Below are 20,570 nucleotides of genomic sequence, written 5' to 3' on the forward strand. Positions count from 1 at the left end.
GAAATATAACCGGCCACACTGTGAGCTTGAACTTGTACCAGGACTATCACCTAATTGCAGGGTAAATAAACAAAACAGATTAAATCTCAATAGTTTTGGGAAGCAGAGCATTACAGTATGTGTGTCACTTTGACTACACATAAACTTCTGCATCAGATACTGTCAATTAAAACAGCAGGAGACTATTTTACTGCATAGACAGCTATGTCTCTCCCGTGTTTACATTTACATTATGTTCTTGTCAAATGTTTTCTTTCCAAAGTTACCAAGGTTGTATAGTTTTCTATAAGGTGTTTTATTACATACTAAAGTTTTTGTCATGTATTGAGGAAGCTAAGATAGGTACCCTGATTATTTATATATATATATATATATATATATATATATATATATATATATATATATATATATATATATATATATATATATATCATTTTCAGTTTTGTGTGTGTGTGAGTAAACTTAACGTTTAATGTTTTTTAATGAACTCCAGTAGCCCACATTCTCTTGAGTCATGTCACCACACTTGTGGACAAATGACATGTGTTCACTTTCCCATCACCTAGTCTAATGCAAATGTAACAGATAGGAATGGCGAACATTCATTACAAAATTAGTAGATAGAGAAGATTTCAAAGTATACTCTTTAAAAATATACTACACTCAAAAAAATTATCTAATTATACATAACAAAAAGAAAATTAATTTCAGACACAGAAGATGAGTTGAACCAAAGTAGAACATCCAAAGTAGAAATTGTACTAAATAATGTTTACAATAACTCTAATACAGTTTTTTATTTACCATCTTATATTTGCAGTCTCTGATCACCCTATAATCACAAACTTTGAGTCAACAGATATGTCCATAAATTAAAGCCGCAAGAGTCACTTAACATCCAGCTGTGTCTTTTCCACAATTATGCAGTTGTATAGCTTTTTTTTCCAACACAGTCTCCAGGATATTGATGTGTCATAAGGAAATCCTCCTTTGGCTGGTTTTGACTATAAAAGTGAAGGTTGAAAGGTTGAAGACAAACTTGATCAGAAGGGAAAGATGGGAGCTCTAACTGTCCTACTCTGTCTGCTTCTGACTGCTAAAGGCTTTCAAGGTAAGAATATCCTTCACTGGCTTTGGAGAAAAATAAATTCATGCAACAACAGCTGCTTGCTTGAACATGATGTTTTGCTCAAATGATTTGATGGTATGTATTTACAGTATTTATTTTGTAGTGCTGACTCTAATCAAGGGCTAAAGGCATTTAGACATTCATTAAATAGGTTTTGTCCTCATTAAAATACAATATTTTTACACACAATGAAACAAAATACTGCTTTTATGAAAAAAATGTTTAAAAAGGATTTACATGAAATTAATACTCCTGTCATATTAGGGGCCTAGAAAAGGCTGTTTTATTCTACACTTGGTGGGCCGCATTTTGGGGACTGCCATGTTTAGGTCATATCACTGCTGCTCATTTGAATGCATTTACAGTAATACACAGTGTTTACAGAGCAAAAAGTTAACATTAAATGTCATGTCTATGTGTCACATTACAGCAACACCCAAATGGCCATGGGACACAAGTAAATATCCTACAACATTGCATGTGATTTGAGTTTTATTGTGCATATTTTGATATAACTTTGAAACAAATTAATTCACATGAAATATTCATTTGTTTTTGTACAGCAACAACCGAATGGCAGTGGAACACAGGTAGTTATGCTATAAAATTGTAAGAGATTTTAGTTTTCTTGTGCATATTTTGATATAATATTGAAACCTCAATGCACAAACTATTAATTTGTTACAGAATCTGCAATGCTGGATCCTTCTGCAGGTATATATGAAGACATTTGTAACCATAAAATCACAGCTTTTTATTATTACTTTATCACATTCATGTCTGCTAACCAATAGTCAACAGTTGTAAAACAGTATCTATGTAATATTTGAGTATTTTGTTTTTTGATTGGACAATTCTTCATCAATTCTTCCTTTCTGGTCTCTGTGTGTCTGCATTTAAGTTGTTACAATTGTTTTATGCTCTGTTTTCCTTTTCTATGTGAAGCCCCATGTGGTGGCTACATGACAGACAGGATGGGTGAATTTTTCAGCCCTCAGTACCCTCATAACTACCCCAACAATGCACAATGCTCATGGACCATTCATAGCACAGGGACAATGACTGTGTTATTGACCTTCACATATATTGAGTAGGACACTTTTTTTTTATTTGCCTCTTATTCTATTTTTTCTTATACCAGCAAATGAAATCAATCTCTTAATTTTGGCATATGAAATATGTAATTCTCTTAAAACTTGATTTGTAAAATCTCTTAGAAAGATGTCAAAACATTTAAAATACATGGAATATGTGGAATTCTTTAATGTTTTTACAACACTGAAAATGTGCAAGTGTATTTGTACAATTGAAAATATCTACTTTTGTCAGAAAAAGATTTTGTGAAGCATTTTGAGAACACAGAGTGATATCACAAGCAACTGCTGTATAAATGCCTGTATATTGTTGACAAAACATTAATATGGTAAAAACCTTATACAAAAAACTAATTTTTTGTTGTTGCTTGTGACTAGTTTGGAAAAATGCTGTGACTACATTAGAGTGTTTGATGGTCCTTCTTCTCTCGAACCTTTACTGGGAGAACTGCGGGAAAACAGGAGATACTCCTTTAACTCCACCAGGAATGACCTGACTGTGGTTTTCTACAGCGATGGAAGTGTAACACAAAGAGGATTTCGAGCAGAATGGGTCTTTACATGTATGTCATCCAAAGTAATCTTTAACTTGATCTGTGATTACTATTACTTGTACTGTGATTATTCTTACTAGTCACTCATGTATTAATGTCATCATAAAATAATTTTCTCTGTTCTCTAGATTTCCTATCAATTGTCTGTCTTCAGATTTTAACACACATTCGCTTTATATGGGATTAGTTGAATGTACAAACACATTATTAAGGGCAATAATTTATACAGCTCTGTTCTTTAAACTAAATGTATACACATATCAATAATGTGACCTGCACTTTCACATTAACAGCTATATGCATTCAAACCATTCTCTGGTTTTCTATTTCAGGTCACTAGTAACTTATTGTCAATAATGACAGTGGCTTAATAATCGTTTGTATTCCTACTTGTAATAGCATTATGGGTAATATCAGTTTCTCTCTCTTCTAGCTTCCCCATCCTGCAGGGATAACTGTGGATACCACCTCGGCAGCTGTTCATGCTCCAGCTCCTGTCAGTACTATGGAAACTGTTGTCATGACTACTACAGTGAGTTCCTCTCTGACAGAAACTTTGAATCACTGTATTTCCTTTGATAAAATGGATTTTGCTGAACCAATGCAGACATGTGGTGTAAGTTTTCTTACCCCTTCAGCTTTATATCTTTCCTTTACACAGGCTACTGCTCAGCGTCAACTGACTTGCCAGACACGACAACAGGTGCTGTTGCCTTTGAGCTAAAGCTGAATTAAAGTGACATTATTGACATTAAATAAGATAAGTAGAATGTACTTCAACTTTTGTAGGGGCAGTAATTAGTCCAGCTTTGCACTTGTTATTAAATGTATTCAATAATCAATTAACTGACCCGATAATGTGTACATCACACATGTATTGACATCATAATGACATCATAAGTCAAATCTATTCCTTTCTCTTCTAGCTTCCCCCTCCTGCAGGTATAACTGTGGATACCACCTCGGCAGCTGTTCATGCTCCAGCTCCTGTCAATACTATGGAAACTGTTGTCATGACTACTACAGTGAGTTCCTCTTTGACAGAAACTTTGAATCACTGTATTTCCTTTGATAAAATGGATTTTGCTGAACCAATTCAGACATGTGGTGAAAGTTTTATTCCCCCTTCAGCTTTATCTCTTTCCTTTACACAGGCTACTGCTCAGCGTCAACTGACTTGCCAGACACGACAACAGGTGCTGTTGCCTTTGAGCTAAAGCTGAATTAAAGTGACATTATTGACATTAAATAAGATAAGTAGAATGTACTTCAACTTTTGTAGGGGCAGTAATTAGTCCAGCTTTGCACTTGTTATTAAATGTATTCAATAATCAATTAATTGACCCAATCACACATGTATTGACATCATAATGACATCATAAGTCAAATCTATTCCTTTCTCTTCTAGCTTCCCCCTCCTGCAGGGATAACTGTGGATACCACCTAGGCAGCTGTTCATGCTCCAGCTCCTGTCAGTACTATGGAAACTGTTGTCATGACTACTACAGTGAGTTCCTCTCTGACAGAAACTTTGAATCACTGTATTTCCTTTGATAAAATGGATTTTGCTGAACCAATGCAGACAAGTGGTGTAAGTTTTATTCCCCCTTCAGCTTTACCTCTTTCCTTTACACAGGCTACTGCTCAGCATCAACTGACTTGCCAGACATGACAACAGGTGCTGTTGCCATTGAGCTAAAGCTGAATTAAAGTGACATTAATGACATTAAATAAGATAAGTAGAATGTACTTCAACTTTTGTAGGGGCAGTAATTAGTCCAGCTTTGCACTTGTTATTAAATGTATTCAATAATCAATTAATTGACCCAAACACACATGTATTGACATCATAATGACATCATAAGTCAAATCTATTCCTTTCTCTTCTAGCTTCCCCCTCCTGCTGGTATAACTGTGGTTACGACCTCGGCAGCTGTTCATGCTCCAGCTCCTGTCAGTACTATGGAAACTGTTGTCATGACTATTACAGTGAGTTCCTCTCTGACAGAAACTTTAAGACGAAACACTACACAAATCTTTCTTGTGTTGAGCACATGAATCACTGTATTTCCTTTGATAAAATGGATTTTGCTGAACCAATGCAGACAAGTGGTGAAAGTTTTCTTACCCCTTCAGCTTTATCTCTTTCCTTACACAGGCTACTGCTCAGCGTCAACTGACTTGCCAGACACGACAACAGGTGCTGTTGCCATTGAGCTAAAGCTGAATTAAAGTGACATTATTGACATTAAATAAGATAAGTAGAATGTACTTCAACTTTTGTAGGGGCAGTAATTAGTCCAGCTTTGCACTTGTTATTAAATGTATTCAATAATCAATTAATTGACCCAAACACACATGTATTGACATCATAATGACATCATAAGTCAAATCTATTCCTTTCTCTTCTAGCTTCCCCCTCCTGCAGGTATAACTGTGGATACCACCTCGGCAGCTGTTCATGCTCCAGCTCCTGTCAGTACTATGGAAACTGTTGTCATGACTACTACAGTGAGTTCCTCTCTGACAGAAACTTTGAATCACTGTATTTCTTTTGATAAAATGGATTTTGCTGAACCAATGCAGACGTGTGGTGTAAGTTTTATTCCCCCTTCAGCTTTATCTCTTTCCTTTACACAGGCTACTGCTCAGCGTCAACTGACTTGCCAGACACAACAACAGGTGCTGTTGCCTTTGAGCTAAAGCTGAATTAAAGTGACATTATTGACATTAAATAAGATAAGTAGAATGTACTTCAACTTTTGTAGGGGCAGTAATTAGTCCAGCTTTGCACTTGTTATTAAATGTATTCAATAATCAATGAATTGACCCAATAACACATGTACTGATATCATAATGACATCATAAGTCAAATCTATTCCTTTCTCTTCTAGCTTCCCCCTCCTGCAGGTATAACTGTGGATACCACCTCGGCAGCTGTTCATGCTCCAGCTCCTGTCAGTACTATGGAAACTGTTGTCATGACTACTACAGTGAGTTCCTCTCTGACAGAAACTTTAAGACGAAATACTACACAAATCTTTCTTGTGTTGAGCACATGAATCACTGTATTTCCTTTGATAAAATGGATTTTGCTGAACCAATGCAGACGTGTGGTGTAAGTTTTATTCCCCCTTCAGCTTTATCTCTTTCCTTTACACAGGCTACTGCTCAGCGTCAACTGACTTGCCAGACACGACAACAGGTGCTGTTGCCTTTGAGCTAAAGCTGAATTAAAGTGACATTAATGACATTAAATAAGATAAGTAGAATGTACTTCAACTTTTGCAGGGGCAGTAATTAGTCCAGCTTTGCACTTGTTATTAAATGTATTCAATAATCAATGAATTGACCCAAACACACATGTTTTGACATCATAATGACATCATAAGTCAAATCTATTCCTTTCTCTTCTAGCTTCCCCCTCCTGCAGGTATAACTGTGGATACCACCTCGGCAGCTGTTCATGCTCCAGCTCCTGTCAGTACTATGGAAACTGTTGTCATGACTTTTACTGTAAGTTCCTCAAAATCAGATATCAGTTAAAACTTGCCCAGTCTCTTATGAAACATCATGGATGTGTCAGAATATTACATTTATACTGATATGATAAACAAAAAATTAAAATATACCCATATTCTGGTCATGTTCCTGGACCATCATTTGCTCATTTATTGTTGTTATTTACAGATGTGACAGTTTTCTGTGTGTCAGAAATGAATCAAGACTAAACTGTCCCAATATGACTGACAAGCCTTTGGACCTGTATTATGATGATTTGTTAAAATACAGAAAAGTTGAAGAGCACATTAGCCATTGTTTAGACAAAATCATGCTTGCCTAAATAAAAGAGAGTCCAACCAAAAATGAACTCACCCTCATATTGTTCAAAAAAAAAAAAAAAAAAGAAAAGAAAAAGAAAAAGAAAGAAAAAGCATACAGTTACCAGGGTCTTGCTAAACATCACTGATGTGTCAGAATATGACATTTATTCCAATATGATAAACAAAAATAAAATGAACCCATATGTCTGGTCATGTTCCTGGACCATCATTTGCTCATTTATTGTCTTCTGAAGCCATACGATAGCTTTGTGTGAGGAACAGAGCAAATTTAATGTATTCACACACACACACAAAAAAAGAAAATCCACAGCAGCTCTCAAATCTCATTCACATTGACACTTCTTGGTCATACTAATCCAGTTTCATTCTTTGTCCCTTTTACTCAGGGTATTGCCCAGTTTCCACAACAACAGGTACTGCTGTCCCACCGTTGAATTTGTAATATCTAAATTCACATACCTACTATATTTTATCTGGTTCTGATGTTAGCCACTTTCTGTAACCATAAGCTTACTATAAAACATGCTGATTTCTTCTGACCTCCAGACTATCACCCTGAGTGTGGAGGACACCTGTATGGTTCTGGGCTATTTTCCACTCCCAATTATCCCAATTATTATCATGACAATGCCTACTGTGTGTGGTATCTCTCTGCTCAGCAAGGCCAGAGGATCTTCCTGTCATTTACTGATGTGCAGTAAGTGGGAGATCAGCTGTAACTGATGGTTCAGTGAAGGTAAAATAATGTTTACCTTAAAGAGAGGAGCCTGCAGTTCAATATACAATCTTTGAGCGATGATTTGTAAGATACAGTATGGTATCACAATACCATTTTTATAATGGAGGATTTTTTTCACAATTTTATTGAATTTGTTCCTGCATTACCATTGACAAACTGTAGGGGGGAGCAATTACAAGTGACATTGTAGTAGAGGAGACTGCAACCGGTACATGGATGCAGGGCAGTTGCCACCCTACAAATGAGCTTTGCCACCCCAACTCGGTCCCCGCTCACGTCCTGGAGACGGTGCGCAATGACTTAACCCGTCTGTGTCGCGTATGTTCCATAACAACGTTCCACCCGTGTCTGGGAGGACACAGCGTTCCACCTCAGTATTTATTTATCTTTTGATTTTTCTTGGTGAATTTATCATTATTTATCATTTGTCAGCCTTCCCTGACATGCTCTGGCACCCACCAGTTTGAAAACTGTGGCGTGGTGCTGGCCAATATGGCTGTCATCTCTGACTTGGACTGACACCTAGTGGCATGGATGCAGCATGACACAAGAACAAAACTTTTACAGATTCTGTTCTAGAAATGCCCTATTTTGCAGTCAGCCATAATTAATTTATTCCAGGAGTGAAAGTTTCCAATAATTGGGGTATTACTCTGAGGCAGCCCAGCTATTATTAGGCAAATGATGACAGGATTTTTCATCACATGAGAGTGTACATGATTTTAAAGTGTACATGATTCATATTTTTCAAAAAGCACTATTATGGACTATGATATTTTTTAGATGTAAACCTTTCAGGTTTAAAAAAAGGTTTCAGAGGCATTTTTAGAGGCACCTTTAAAGTATCAGTGGCCTCACCATACTGCCGGTCTCTGGTTCTTTCAGATTGGAGCGCTGCTGTAACTGTGACTACATCTCTATATATGATGGCTCTTCCACTAGTTATCCACTGCTGGGACAGGTCTGCTTCAATGACACCACGCATCAGGCCTTCCACTCATCTTCACGATACCTGACTGTTCTCTTCAGAAGTGACTACTCTGGTGTCAGCCATGGTTTTAAGGCCCTATTCACTAGCTCTCTCACCGCAGATCAAGGTAATTCCCTGGGAAGGAAATGTATTGTAGTACACATTATGTTATAAATATGTCTGTGGTTAACAACGTTGGGCAAGCTACAGAAGAATGTAGCTAGCTAAGCTACAAAAAATAGAAATTTAGCTCAGCGAAAAAATAGCAGAAAAATTAGCTAAGCAAAACTGAAAGCTTCGAGAAAGTAGATACAATAGTACCATATTTGGTACATTGTTCTCCAAGGTACTTAAAGAATAAGATTTTGTCATGGTACTTTTCTAAGAACATTGTAATGCCATGGTGTGTTTGTGTAGTGTCTTTACTTGTAGTACTGAGTCGTTTACAAGCTACCCATGCAGGTGCTTTAAGACCTTCATCGCTGATAAACAATATGTATTTGAAGGTTTGGTTTCAATTGATTGGACGTAAATATCCACTTCATCTAGCACACTTTTTGTCCTAAGTGGTTTAAAGTATCCTTCACTCTTTAACTGAGTGAGAAACCACTCCAAACAATTCAGTGCGTGATTAAGCTGTCTGAATGATTCAGACTAAATCGCTAACCGATTTGCTACCATTTTATCAATTCACTGAAATGAACTAACTCACAAGAGTGATTCATTCGCAAATTGGAAATTGTTAGTTCTGATTCTATACAGTGGAATAGGAAATATTGTCATTTAACTAGCTTTGCTTCTAAAAACATACATGATTTAAAAACTACCACCATTACCACCCCGCTACTGATAACAGTGTTGGGTAAGTTACTCAATAAAGTAATGCACTACAAATGATTCTTATACAACTTATTACTTCATGGGGAAAGTATGCTTTTTCCACTCAACAAATTCAAATGTCTGTATTTTCTCTTGATCATTGTCACAAATCATATACTCAGCACCAAACACTTCTCCCTTCATGACTTATTAGTGACTCTTAGCTGTCACAGAAACACAGTCATGCATATGAACATATTTCATGTTTTAAATATATTCTACATTAATAATATATTATTTAAAATATGTGTAACCCAAGTAATGGACTTTAAAGTTAGTCACAGTAAAGTAAGCTGTTATCTGGTTACACAACTTTAAAATGTGATGCTCTACTTTTGACTAAAAGTAATTTGATTACAGTTACTAATTATTTGGAATGAGATTACACCTAACACTGTAACTGTATTTAAACTGATAGCTTTGTTTTTTGCGATGCTACTGCCACTGGTGGTTAAGCATGAATTGAAAGCTAGATAAAATCGAATCACTTATCAAGTGTAACATTCATTCTTTAAAAGCACAAAATTTCATTAAAGGAATTAAATCCTTTATTCTGCAGGTCGCGTTGACTGTTCCTCAGACAACATGGTCATTGTCATTCAAACATCTTACCTGAACTCACTTGGATTTAGTGGAAATGACCTTTATGTGGATGACCATCTTTGCAGACCCACAATTACCAGTACTGAAGTTGTATTTCACTTCCCTCTTGACACATGTGGGACCGGCAAAGAGGTATGATCTACACATGTGCCAGATGGTTCTAATGCTGAATCTGGTGCAGAGATATATATATAAAAGCAGCTTTGTTTTCTATTGCCAAAACTGAAAATCAGTTATATGTACTCCTTTTATCAGCCTTTCATACATTATATACTGGGAGAGAAAACTGCAATTGCTCCCTTGACCTGAAGTTTCTTGGATTAAATGCACACATAATTTGTCAGTAAAGTTAGTCAGCAGTATAAATATGGAGATCACAGATTTTTGGTCCCATATGGTCAACTTTGGTCTCTTTGTGCTGAGAAGCAAAACATAAACCTCTCCCACATTGGCACACAAGAGGACAAGGCCCAGGTCTCAATACTTGGGGATTATTTTGTGATAATTTGGCAGATTTTATCTGTGTACTATACGACATTGCTCACTCTCTCTCTCCCTCTCTAGATGATGAATGGTTATGTGACCTACACCAATAATGTGCGTGCGTCTCAGTCTCAGTCAGGAGAGATCACACGTCAGTCACAGTTCCTACTGCATGTGGGCTGCCGAATGGAGCCAGACACCATGGTGGAGATTTTCTACAAGGCCAAAGAGAATATCAATGCCAACATCACTGGAATGGGCCGTTTCAATGCAAGCATAGCCTTCTACACCTCCAGCAGTTTTACCCAACAAATTTACGACTCTCCATACGAGGTGACCCTTAACCAGTACATGTATGCTATGGTTAAGCTAGACCGATATGACGACACATTAGATCTCTTCCTGGACACTTGTGTAGCATCTCCATATGCCGATGACTTCAAAACCCGCTCCTATGACCTGCTGCGTGATGGGTAAGACCAAACCTTTCAGAATGAGGTGTTTTTGTTTGTTTGTCTGCATTGTTTTAGCACTCAGTTCACTTAAGCAAATATGCAAATCAGGTAAACATGCAAAAACGTTCAAAACTTTAGTGCTGAGTGCAATTTGCACCATGCATTTACACGCACCAACTTGCGGTTCGATTCTGAGGTCTAGGTTGTCGAGATTGCAGCATTTTACTTGGATTGTACAGCATTGCACCACAACTGTGATCCAGAGAATTTACTCGATTCACTTAAAATAAAAATGAAAGCGTGCTCAAATAAATTGTGTTTTAGGATATGCATGGTTATAACATTCTTCTCCATCTTTTGATCATCATTTGATGAATTACAGATGCCATAATCAGTGGAAAATATAGACAGTTTTGAATGTAGTTGTAATGTAAATTTTCTCTTTCTCTTATCTTTTTAGATGTGCCAGAGACAGCACATACTATTCTTACACCAATGGTCAGCACTACTTTGCTCAGTTCCATTTCCAGGCTTTCAAGTTCCTTCGTACTCACGCCTATGTGTACCTGCAGTGTAAAGTGATCATCTGCCCTGACAACGATTACAACTCTCGCTGTCGCCAAGGTTGCCGTAAGCGCCGCAGGAGATCCCTTGACACTACCTACCACACCAACACTGTAATACTGGGGCCAATTAAACTCAAAGGTCAGAGGTCTCTCTGGGTTTCAAAAATAGCAGTTTTAAATATTTAAATCCTCTTTTTGAAAATATTGCATTTCTTAAAAAAAATGTAAAAACAAATTCTTACATTAAATGTAATATTCCCCAAATCTAATTTGGATGTCTTTGTCTCATGATGGTTTTTATTATTAGGATTCATACACCCACTTTAAAGATTAATTCGGACACTGAATTATAGTGTGACAAGTCTTTTATTTACTTAATAATAATTACACTTTTGATGAAGTTGTGAAATATTGCTCTAATTTCTTGCATCATCTCTACCTGTCCTAGTGTGAAGTACTGCTATTCCGATTGTTATAACTATAACCATTATCCCTCTGTTTATTTTTGTGCAGAAGGGACACCTGCTTTGAAGCAGCCTGAGAATATTGAGACAGCAGAGTGATCTGTTCCTCAGCATCATCTTGATTTTCTAATATTTATCATTAATCACAACCCATCATCCTTCCTGAGCAAACTGATCAGAAATATTGTTTTCTTTAATTCATTAAAACATTAATGAAAGGCAAGTCTCAATATTTGTGCTGTCATTTTTTAGCTAATCTTTGCAAGGTTTGTATGTACGTACATAAAGATGTACAAATGGAGTTTACAAACAAAGTTCGGGAGGAGCATGATCATTTAATCCGATCAATCACTATGGCAGAGTAAACATACATAAACTGCTGCGACAATTCTTCCGGCATCCCTCCTCCACATTCTGCCTACTTATTACTTAACTCAAGTAAAGTCCGGTTGTGGGGTGGGGTGGGGGGTGTTCAGAGCTCAGGTCGAGTCTCGAGCTTGAGCCCTCCACCATGTACAGCGAGCCACATTCAGAATAACCAAGGAGAAGAAACATGAACATTTGAACTACAAATAACTACACATAGATGAGCATCAGATTTTCTGAAGTGAGATCTCTCTTTATCTCTCTATCTGCAAATGGGGCAATCTGTCCTGAGAGCTGAGCATTTGTGCTATGAAGAGTGCTGTAAAACATCCCCCCAAAATTAGACAGCTTTATAAAACATGCATCAGTAATGGTGTGCATAACTCACAATACCACTGACATTTATTGCCATTAAATACTTTGGATAAACAATGGGGTCCAAAATTGACAGAGACCACAGGTCTGAGACCACATTGAAAATATCAGAAATGATTAGGATGTTGCAAAATAATAATAATAATAAAATCTTCTAAAAAAACTTTAGAAACACATCAGATTCTGCCCTATTCTTAGGCCACTCATCAAAACCAGCAAATTTGTGATGTTAACTCCTTACTACAAAATATTTACTTGCTTACATTGAAGCACACAAGATGCCCTTTGGAACATTCTAAAATCATGATTAGCTAACATAGATCATGTGGAGTCCATGCCAGTTCAAGTGCATGTTGTCAATAAAGCAAAAGTGAGACATACCAAATACTAAGAGATTCATGTTGATTGTGGTATTAACATTTCACTCACTTTTTTATGCTGAATACAATTTGTGAAAATGCAAAATGCATGCTTGTAATGTAAGGGTTGATTTTACTACTTTAAGGCATTTAATGACCTACTGTCTCATTTAACAATATAATGTTTTTGAGAAATTTCCTGACTAAAAACACAATATTTTATAGTGACTTTAGTGCATGCGTGTGCCCACAAACACACATTTGGTTTTTCCCATGACAAAAGGGCGGTGCATTTGTTTCAATTTTCAGAGATATAGCTTGGGTTTCTAGCCCTAGAACTGGTGGGTGAGGAAATGACAGCATTTTTACAGCATTTGTCTCATATGACAAAACCAAAAAAGGTGAAGGACTACTTGGACAAACTGGCAGTGTAACTGCAAAGACAATGTAACTTAAATTTCAACAACACTGACTTTAAGAACGGTCTTAATGGCATGTGTCAAAACTAAATTCATTTTTAAAATGCTAAATCTATAACAAACACACATTGTAACGTAAGAAGTTGAGCTTGCAATAGTACTTTCTTTAAAATGCTACTACATGCAGACCAGATGGAGCTCTTATGCAAGATATTCAACTTTTCCTTCAGTTGAAATGAGGGTCTTAAAGGAAGTTCACTCAAAAATGCTAATTCTCTCATCAATTTACTCACCCTCATGCCATCCCAGATGTGTATGACTTTCATTCTTCTGCAGAAAACAAGGATTTTTAGAAAAATATTTCAGCTCTGTTGGTCCACTTAATGCAAGTGAATGGTGGCCAGAATTTTGAAGCTCCAAAAAGCACATAAAGGCAGCAAAAAAGTAATCCATATGACTTCAGTGGTAATGTCTTCAGAAGCAATATTATAGGTGTGGGTGAGAAACAGATCAATATTTAAGGATTTTTTTTTTTTTACTCTAAATACTCCTCCCTGCCCAGTAGGTGGCGATATGCATGAAGAATGCAAATCGCCAAAAACAAAAGAAGAAGGAAGTGAAAGTGGACAACTATAGTAAAAAAGAACTTAAATATTTATCTGTTTCTTACCCACACCTATCATATATTTTCTGAAGACATGGATTTAACCACTGGAATCATATGGATTTATTTTATGCTGCCTTCATGTGCTTTTTGGAGCTTCAAAATTCTGGCCACCATTCACTTGCATTGAATGGACCAACCGAGCTGAGATATTCTTCTAAAAATCTTCATTTGTGTTCTGCAGAAGAAAGTTCTACACATCTGGGATGGCATGAGGGTAAGTAAATTGATGAGAGAATTTTCATTTTTGAGTGAACTTTTCCTTTAACATATATGAAGGCTTGCACTCATGCTCTACTAACTGTACAAGCAATAAAAGCAATCTGGAAAATGCAAAAAACATAAAACGTAGCTATATAATGTTTTGAAAATTAAATGACAGGACAAGCACAACATTGCAAGTGCTCATCAAACCTATTCAGGTTTATTGACATCCAACATCAAATTCACCATAACATTTTATACAATACTTATCTGTTAATTTAGTTCATTATGCAGACAGGCATATAAAAGTTTATTTGTAGCACCACAGATGTTTCCAGAAACATTACAAATAACATTTACAGCATGGCACTGGTGGTAGTAATGCAGGAAAGAGAATGAAAGAGATAGAGAGAATTGAGTTTTTAACGTATCCGTGTGTTCACACTGCTTCACGAAAACAGTGTATACAGCCATGTGCTATGGTTCTAAGGAAGGAAAGGATCCCGGGCCTCTACAGTAAAATGATACATTTGAACAACAATCTTATGGGACACTACAGCCAACTTACTTGTGCTACATAAATTCGTTTTTAATCTCAACCATGTCGATTTAAGTTAAAATAATGCAGCTCTCTTAACCAATAGACAAATAATCATTTTTAATAATTAATCATTTATTATATGAGGAGCAGAATTATTAAATTTGGCAATGCCATTTTTCTACAGTATATATAAAACGTTAAGAGTAGCCATAAAATGTATTGTCTTTCATGTCACTGAATTCCAAATGTAAAAAAAATAAATAAAAAAAATAAAAAAAATTCTTCAACTTTCAGAAAATAACTGTAGGCACTGATTACTGATCTCTGGCACTTATAACACAGATTTGAGGCTAAATCTATGAGGGTGTGTTGTGTTCTGAATAACTGCAAAGTTAAGTAAATTCCCCAGGATCTCCAACTGGAGAAATCTGAGATGACTTCTGAAGTGAAGGACACCATTAAAAATTAGTATCCACGTTTCTACCCTTTTAAAGACCAAACTTTACACTCCAAAACTGGTTCACTTCAGCCTAACATGTCAATATCAGTTAAATAAACATAGACATAAGCTATACAAAACATGGTCATCCAATGTTGTCTTTGGAATGTTCCAAATACTAGAATTCCATTATTCTATAATGGGACAAAGAAGATGCCAGCAACACCCAGACCGGTTGCATGTGTCTTTATTTGTGATGGCCTCTTGCAAAGTGACAGGCAAAGTCATAACTGTTTCTGCACATGTGTCCACATATGTTACATTGAAAAGGGTTCTCATAACCATGGCAGCCCATGTGAATGGTGTAGAGGATGTTGTCAGGGAAATATATGTGACAGTGGGGACAGTGGTGCAGCATCTGGGGATCCTGTACTGGATTGGGTGTCCCTGGCTGGCTGTTGGTGCCACTGGGAGTGCTGGTTCTCTCGCTGCAGGGTCCCACCCCTGGGCTGCAGCCACTGTGAGCAGCTGGTCTGGGCTCAGGCGTGATGGGAGAAGAAGCCTGGGCTGCACTGACAGAGACAGCAGCGGGTGCCGTAACAGGCTGCTGGACAAGGAATGTGGGTTTCTCATCCGGTAGAGATTCTGCTCCAGGAGATACTGGGGCTCCCTGATCTTCTGGTGGAATGCTGGAAAGTTGACCTGCCAAAGTAGAAAGCTGGTTCAAAGGGTTGTCCAATGCCATGTCCTGGTCCTCCCTGGAGCCAACTCCAATTGCTCCACTAGTTTGTGGATCCTTCCCTAGACCGTTATAGGCCTCCTGATGGAGGTGGGCATGAGAAGGGAGATCATGACCGAAGTCACCCAAGTGGTGCTGCTCAGAGCTGGGCTTTTGCAACACCATAGACGGTGGGCTGAGGTTGATGAGCAGCCGGCGGCCATAACCCAAAGAGCCTCCTCTCTTCTGCAGGACACTGAGCATCTTTCTGTGAGAGAGAGTTGAACGTGCACCCTTCATGGGCAGGAGTTTGTGTCTACGACGACGGTGATGAGAAAGGTTACTGCGATCACTGCAACGGAAGGAGCAGAGCTCACACTTGTAAGGCTTCTCGCCCGTGTGAGAGCGCATGTGCGCCTCCAGGTGACGCTCGTAGGCTGATGCAAAAGGACACAGGTGGCATCTGTGGGGTTTTTCACCTGTAGGAGAAAGAGAGAGAACTTTTTTTGAGCTTGTTGTGGCTAAAGTGCATCTATAACTGGGCCGGGCAGGGCCACACACCCCAAAGGAAGAAAAGTTCTGTGTAACCCTGTCCCCACCAATAATCAGATGTCAAAATGTATATAATTGTTGCTGTTCTAATCCAGTCCATTACGCGCCACTGCCTAGATGTCACTAAGCTGTTGCAGGGGTTACATTATGGTTAAAAAAGTTTTTTTTTTTATTTTTATTATTTATTTTTTTAAGAGTGCTGAGTTGTCTAACACTGCTCGTCAATGTTGTGTGAGATGGCCAATCATATAAAAAAATGGGGTTCCACCTTTTTAATAGAAGCTAATGGGGAATTGTTCCAGCATGACATTTTAGCAAAATCAGCAGTTCAGGTTAAGAGTATCAGTGCCATGTAAGATGTAAGCAGCTAAACTGCTATATTTTCCCCACTATTTTACAATAGAAACGTTATACTGACCGACAGTAATTTCCAAGGATGCAAACCCTTTTTATGTACAGTATGTGACTCGTAATGTCATTCTTAATATTGAATGTGACAAGACAACATTACCGGAGCAGTTTCAGCATAGTAGGCATAATAAAAAGAGCAAATGTGTGCATATTGTGAATGAATTTAATGAATGTGGTTATGAAGTAGCCCTTTAGAAAATGTATTTGACATTGTCTAAGAAGATGATTCAATAAACTCAAAGTAGGAGAGTTAGCGCACTTAGATTAGAACATGGTAAGACTTGTAGCTTTGAATTCATTGTGTTTTTAGGTTGTGACAAGGATAGTCATATTTTTAATGAAAATATTGTTTGCAAATAGTTTACAATAAGTTTGAGCTTTCTAAGTAATCCTGACTTTTGGACAAAAAAGAAGTGTCTTCTTTTAAAAGAGGCCAGGGTTCATGTCATGAACTACAACCCTTTTATTTTGGGTATGTTTGAATGTACTATGTAAACTTCAAAGAACCATGTTGTAAAACTAAAAATGATTACATTTTGGGTCTTCAAATTTGGAGCCTTTTTTCCGAAAGTTATTGCATTCAGCGGCTTTATTATATTAAAGACCAAAACCAAGTACACCCAGAAATGTAAATTCTCAAATCATTTACTCACCCTCATGCCATCTCCGATGTGTATGACTTTCTTCTGCTGAACACAAACACAGATTTTTAGAAGAATATCTCAGCTCTGTAGGTCCATACAATGCAAGTGAATGGTGACCAACACTTTCAAGCTCCAAATAGCACACAAAGGCAGCATAAAAGTTATTCATATGAATCTAGTGGTTTAATCCATGTCTTCTGAAGCAATCCAACCGGTTTTGGGTGAGAACAGACCAAAATATAAATCTTGCTATTGCAGAGACTTCAATCTCGATTACACTTCCTAGTGCTTGATGCATGCTCAGAGTGCTAGATGGCGCTAGGAAGTGTAATCAAACTTAAAATAATGATCGCCAAGGAGACTGCTGATGTCAAGATTTATAAAAGTTTAAAAGGAGTTATATTTTGGTCTTTTCTCACCCAAAACAGATGGATTAAAACACTGGAGTCATATGGATTACTTTTATGCTGCCTTTGTGTGCTATTTGGAGCTTCAAAGTTTTGGTCACCATTCACTTCCATTGTGTGGACTTACAGAGCTGAGATATTCTTCTAAATATCTTCGTTTGTGTGCTGCAGAAGAAAGAAAGCTATACACATATGGGATGGCATGAGGGTAAGTAAATGATGAGATAATTTTCATTTTTGGGTGAACTATTCTTTTAAAGTATTAGTTCTTCAAGCTTACCTGTGTGAATGCGAATGTGCTCGATAAGCCGTGCGGTGCCCCTGGTGGCATAGCTGCAGTAGCGGCACTTGAGTTTGCCATCATATGTCCTCTCAAAGCCATCCACCAACATCCCTGAACTATCTTCCAAGGATATATCCACTGATGGATGCTCCAGGCCATTCTGACCAAGTTCTTTAAGACAAAAGTTAAATAGAAAATTAATAGGGCTTACATGGAACTCATCAAGATATTATTTTACACTACCAAACATTAATCAGTTTTGCTTTAAAAATCCTATATGCAAGCGAAAGCATACGAAAGTGTAAAGATATTTATAAATGCTTCAAATGAATTTTTTTTTTTTAATACAGTTTTTCTTCTTCTTCTTCAGAAATTGTGAATTATTATTTATTTTTTTTTTACAAACTGTAAACAGTACATTTTTAACAACAGTCAGAAATACTGTCTCTATGCATTACCTCCTTGGAGGTCTCCAGTCTCCTTCACTCCAATGACTGAGCCAGATATCATGTTGACATGCTGCGTCTGCTGACTCAGGTACTCCTGAAAGTCCTTTACAAAATCCAGCGTCTCTGGCTTCTCTTCGCCCATTGAAAGATCTGCACCGTCCTCCTTTGCTGTCTTAAAATGGACCAAACAAGCTGCAAATAAATCAAACCCAAGGATCTCATCCATAAAACTTAAAAGTATTGTGATAAATGTAGCATGCAAAACAAAATACTTTGAAACAACATGATGCCATCATTAAACAGCAATTATATAAAACTTTACAAGCAATCCAGTAGCAGTTCAGCTCACATAGTAAAGTGTGAATTCACTCCAGATAAGCCAGTTGCTTCTTCAACAAAAACATTTCCAAAGGCAATCGGGCACATTAAACAACTCTGTCACACCATGAGCTTATAACTTATAGCTGTGTGACAGTTATACACTATTTAAACACTAAACAGTTCTATTAGTCCGGCTGTTATCCAGTTGGCAGGGTAACAGGCGTTGCTATGATAGCGAGTGCATGTTGATGTTGATCAGCTTGTATGATCATTGTACTATTACTGAAATAACTAACAACGGTTACCTTTCCAAATGTGAGAAATGAAAGCACACACTCCGTTGTTGGATGTACTGACTACGACACGCTCTTTAGGGTGAAATCAGATGAACGATCTGATCAAATAAATCTCCATGGTTATACTTGACAGCTAACGTTAGCGAATTAGCGCGACTGATTCAGACTGTTCAGTCAAACACAGACTTTAAACAAACTATTCAAGCTATTTGAGAGGCTGTGAGACCGACGTTTTTGAAACATATTCCTTGCGTCGTTTAGGACCGTGTCATTGGTAAACTAAGAGGGAAAGCCGAGTTTTGCTGGGCTGAAGTGATGCTCTGCGACATCAAAACAAAAGAAACCGCAGGGGTGACGGTTCACGCAGGGGGTGTGCCGCTGAAATGATTCCGACTCGTTTCGCCGATTGAACAAAGAGTTCCTGTGGTGTTGTAAATGTGAAAATTCGAGCTTTAAAACGACTGGTAATATAATTGTTTATTGTATCTTAACAACACTTCCCTGCTAGATATACCTTATAAATCGAGATTAATGCAAAACTGAAAAAAGTTTGCGCTAGACATTTTATAATGGTGTAAACTGCGTTGAGTCGTATAGTGAATTGTTTTTGTTTTTTTCTCTTAAAGGAATATTCTGGGTTCAATACGAGTTAAGCCCAGTCTGCAGCATTTGCGGCATTATGCTGATTACCACAAACAAGTATTTCAAATCATCCGTCATTTCCTTTAAAAAAATAAAATAAAATAAATAAATACTTACAATGCAAGTGAATGGGGCCAATTTTTGGAGGGTTTAAAGGCAAAAAAGTGAAGCTTATAGTTTTATAAAAGCACTTACATTAATTCTTCTGTTAAACTAATTGATTATTTGAGCCGTAAAGTTGTTTAAATTGTAATTTTTACAGTCATTTTGGGGGTTTAGGGTTTGTTGACAACATTGTCATGGCAACAAAGTTGTAAAATTGGCAATCATTTTACACAGAAAAGGTTAATACTTAATTTTATAACACTTAAATAATTTTTACATGCATATTGTTTATGTCTTATGGCTATACTTTTGAAACAGTGAGTATTTTAACGTTTACAGATTGGCCCAATTCACTTCCATTGTAAGAATGAATCCAGATTTTTGCATTTTTTAAAGAAAAGGATGGATGAGTTGAAATTATTTTTTGTGGTAATCAATATTATGCCATAAATGCTGTCGATTGAGCTAAACTTGTATTGAACCCGGAATATTCCTTTAAAGCAAAAAGAAGAAAGAAGGGAAAATCGAAGTAACAGTGATACATTTACAACAGAAGTGAATAGGGCTATTTTTTGGAGGGTTTAAAGGCAGAAA

General features: G+C 37.1%; 2 protein-coding genes across 5 annotated transcripts; one reads left to right on the plus strand and one right to left on the minus strand.

The window, feature by feature from the left end:
* Window positions 1-813: 813 nt before the first annotated feature.
* On the plus strand, window positions 814-11,955 carry LOC127454969 (deleted in malignant brain tumors 1 protein-like). The gene is made up of 24 exons (XM_051722498.1): window positions 814-1,111; window positions 1,560-1,586; window positions 1,693-1,719; window positions 1,817-1,843; window positions 2,075-2,219; window positions 2,602-2,786; window positions 3,211-3,309; window positions 3,439-3,480; window positions 3,704-3,802; window positions 3,932-3,973; window positions 4,186-4,284; window positions 4,936-4,977; window positions 5,190-5,288; window positions 5,418-5,459; window positions 5,672-5,770; window positions 5,941-5,982; window positions 6,195-6,293; window positions 7,009-7,035; window positions 7,169-7,319; window positions 8,247-8,458; window positions 9,770-9,945; window positions 10,378-10,769; window positions 11,212-11,456; window positions 11,831-11,955. The coding sequence occupies exons 1-24, from the start codon at window positions 1,057-1,059 to the stop codon at window positions 11,878-11,880; spliced, it is 2,523 nt and encodes an 840-aa protein (XP_051578458.1). The 5' UTR covers window positions 814-1,056; the 3' UTR covers window positions 11,881-11,955.
* Window positions 11,956-14,366: 2,411 nt separating this feature from the next.
* Window positions 14,367-19,582, minus strand: LOC127454932 (zinc finger protein Pegasus-like). 4 transcript variants are annotated; one of them, XM_051722472.1, is made up of 4 exons: window positions 19,239-19,582; window positions 18,622-18,784; window positions 18,161-18,334; window positions 14,367-16,345 (listed from the first exon to the last, which is right to left on the minus strand). In XM_051722472.1, the coding sequence occupies exons 2-4, from the start codon at window positions 18,752-18,754 to the stop codon at window positions 15,396-15,398; spliced, it is 1,257 nt and encodes a 418-aa protein (XP_051578432.1). In that variant the 5' UTR covers window positions 18,755-18,784; window positions 19,239-19,582; the 3' UTR covers window positions 14,367-15,395. The 4 variants fall into 4 exon arrangements, with proteins under 4 accessions (XP_051578432.1, XP_051578429.1, XP_051578433.1 ...); XM_051722469.1 differs by having other exon boundaries at window positions 18,622-18,804; XM_051722473.1 differs by lacking the exon at window positions 19,239-19,582 and adding an exon at window positions 18,962-19,221.
* Window positions 19,583-20,570: the final 988 nt, after the last annotated feature.

This window comes from Myxocyprinus asiaticus, chromosome 17 (assembly GCF_019703515.2).
Source record: "Myxocyprinus asiaticus isolate MX2 ecotype Aquarium Trade chromosome 17, UBuf_Myxa_2, whole genome shotgun sequence".
In the NCBI taxonomy this organism is placed as follows: domain Eukaryota; kingdom Metazoa; phylum Chordata; class Actinopteri; order Cypriniformes; family Catostomidae; genus Myxocyprinus; species Myxocyprinus asiaticus.

What these genes read in the sequence shown, in the direction of transcription:
- LOC127454969 (XM_051722498.1), top strand. Translation starts at nt 1,057, where the DNA reads ATGGGAGCTCTAACTGTCCTACTCTGTCTGCTTCTGACTGCTAAAGGC. An exon ending in TTGACCTTCACATATATTGA is followed by an intron (nt 2,220 to 2,601) that starts GTAGGACACTTT and finishes GCTTGTGACTAG; the next exon opens with TTTGGAAAAATGCTGTGACT. An exon ending in CTGTTGTCATGACTACTACA is followed by an intron (nt 3,310 to 3,438) that starts GTGAGTTCCTCT and finishes TCCTTTACACAG; the next exon opens with GCTACTGCTCAGCGTCAACT.
- LOC127454932 (XM_051722472.1), bottom strand. Translation starts at nt 18,754, where the DNA reads ATGGGCGAAGAGAAGCCAGAGACGCTGGATTTTGTAAAGGACTTTCAG. An exon ending in GACTGGAGACCTCCAAGGAG is followed by an intron (nt 18,335 to 18,621) that starts GTAATGCATAGA and finishes TTTGTCTTAAAG; the next exon opens with AACTTGGTCAGAATGGCCTG. An exon ending in GCACATTCGCATTCACACAG is followed by an intron (nt 16,346 to 18,160) that starts GTAAGCTTGAAG and finishes TTTCTCCTACAG; the next exon opens with GTGAAAAACCCCACAGATGC.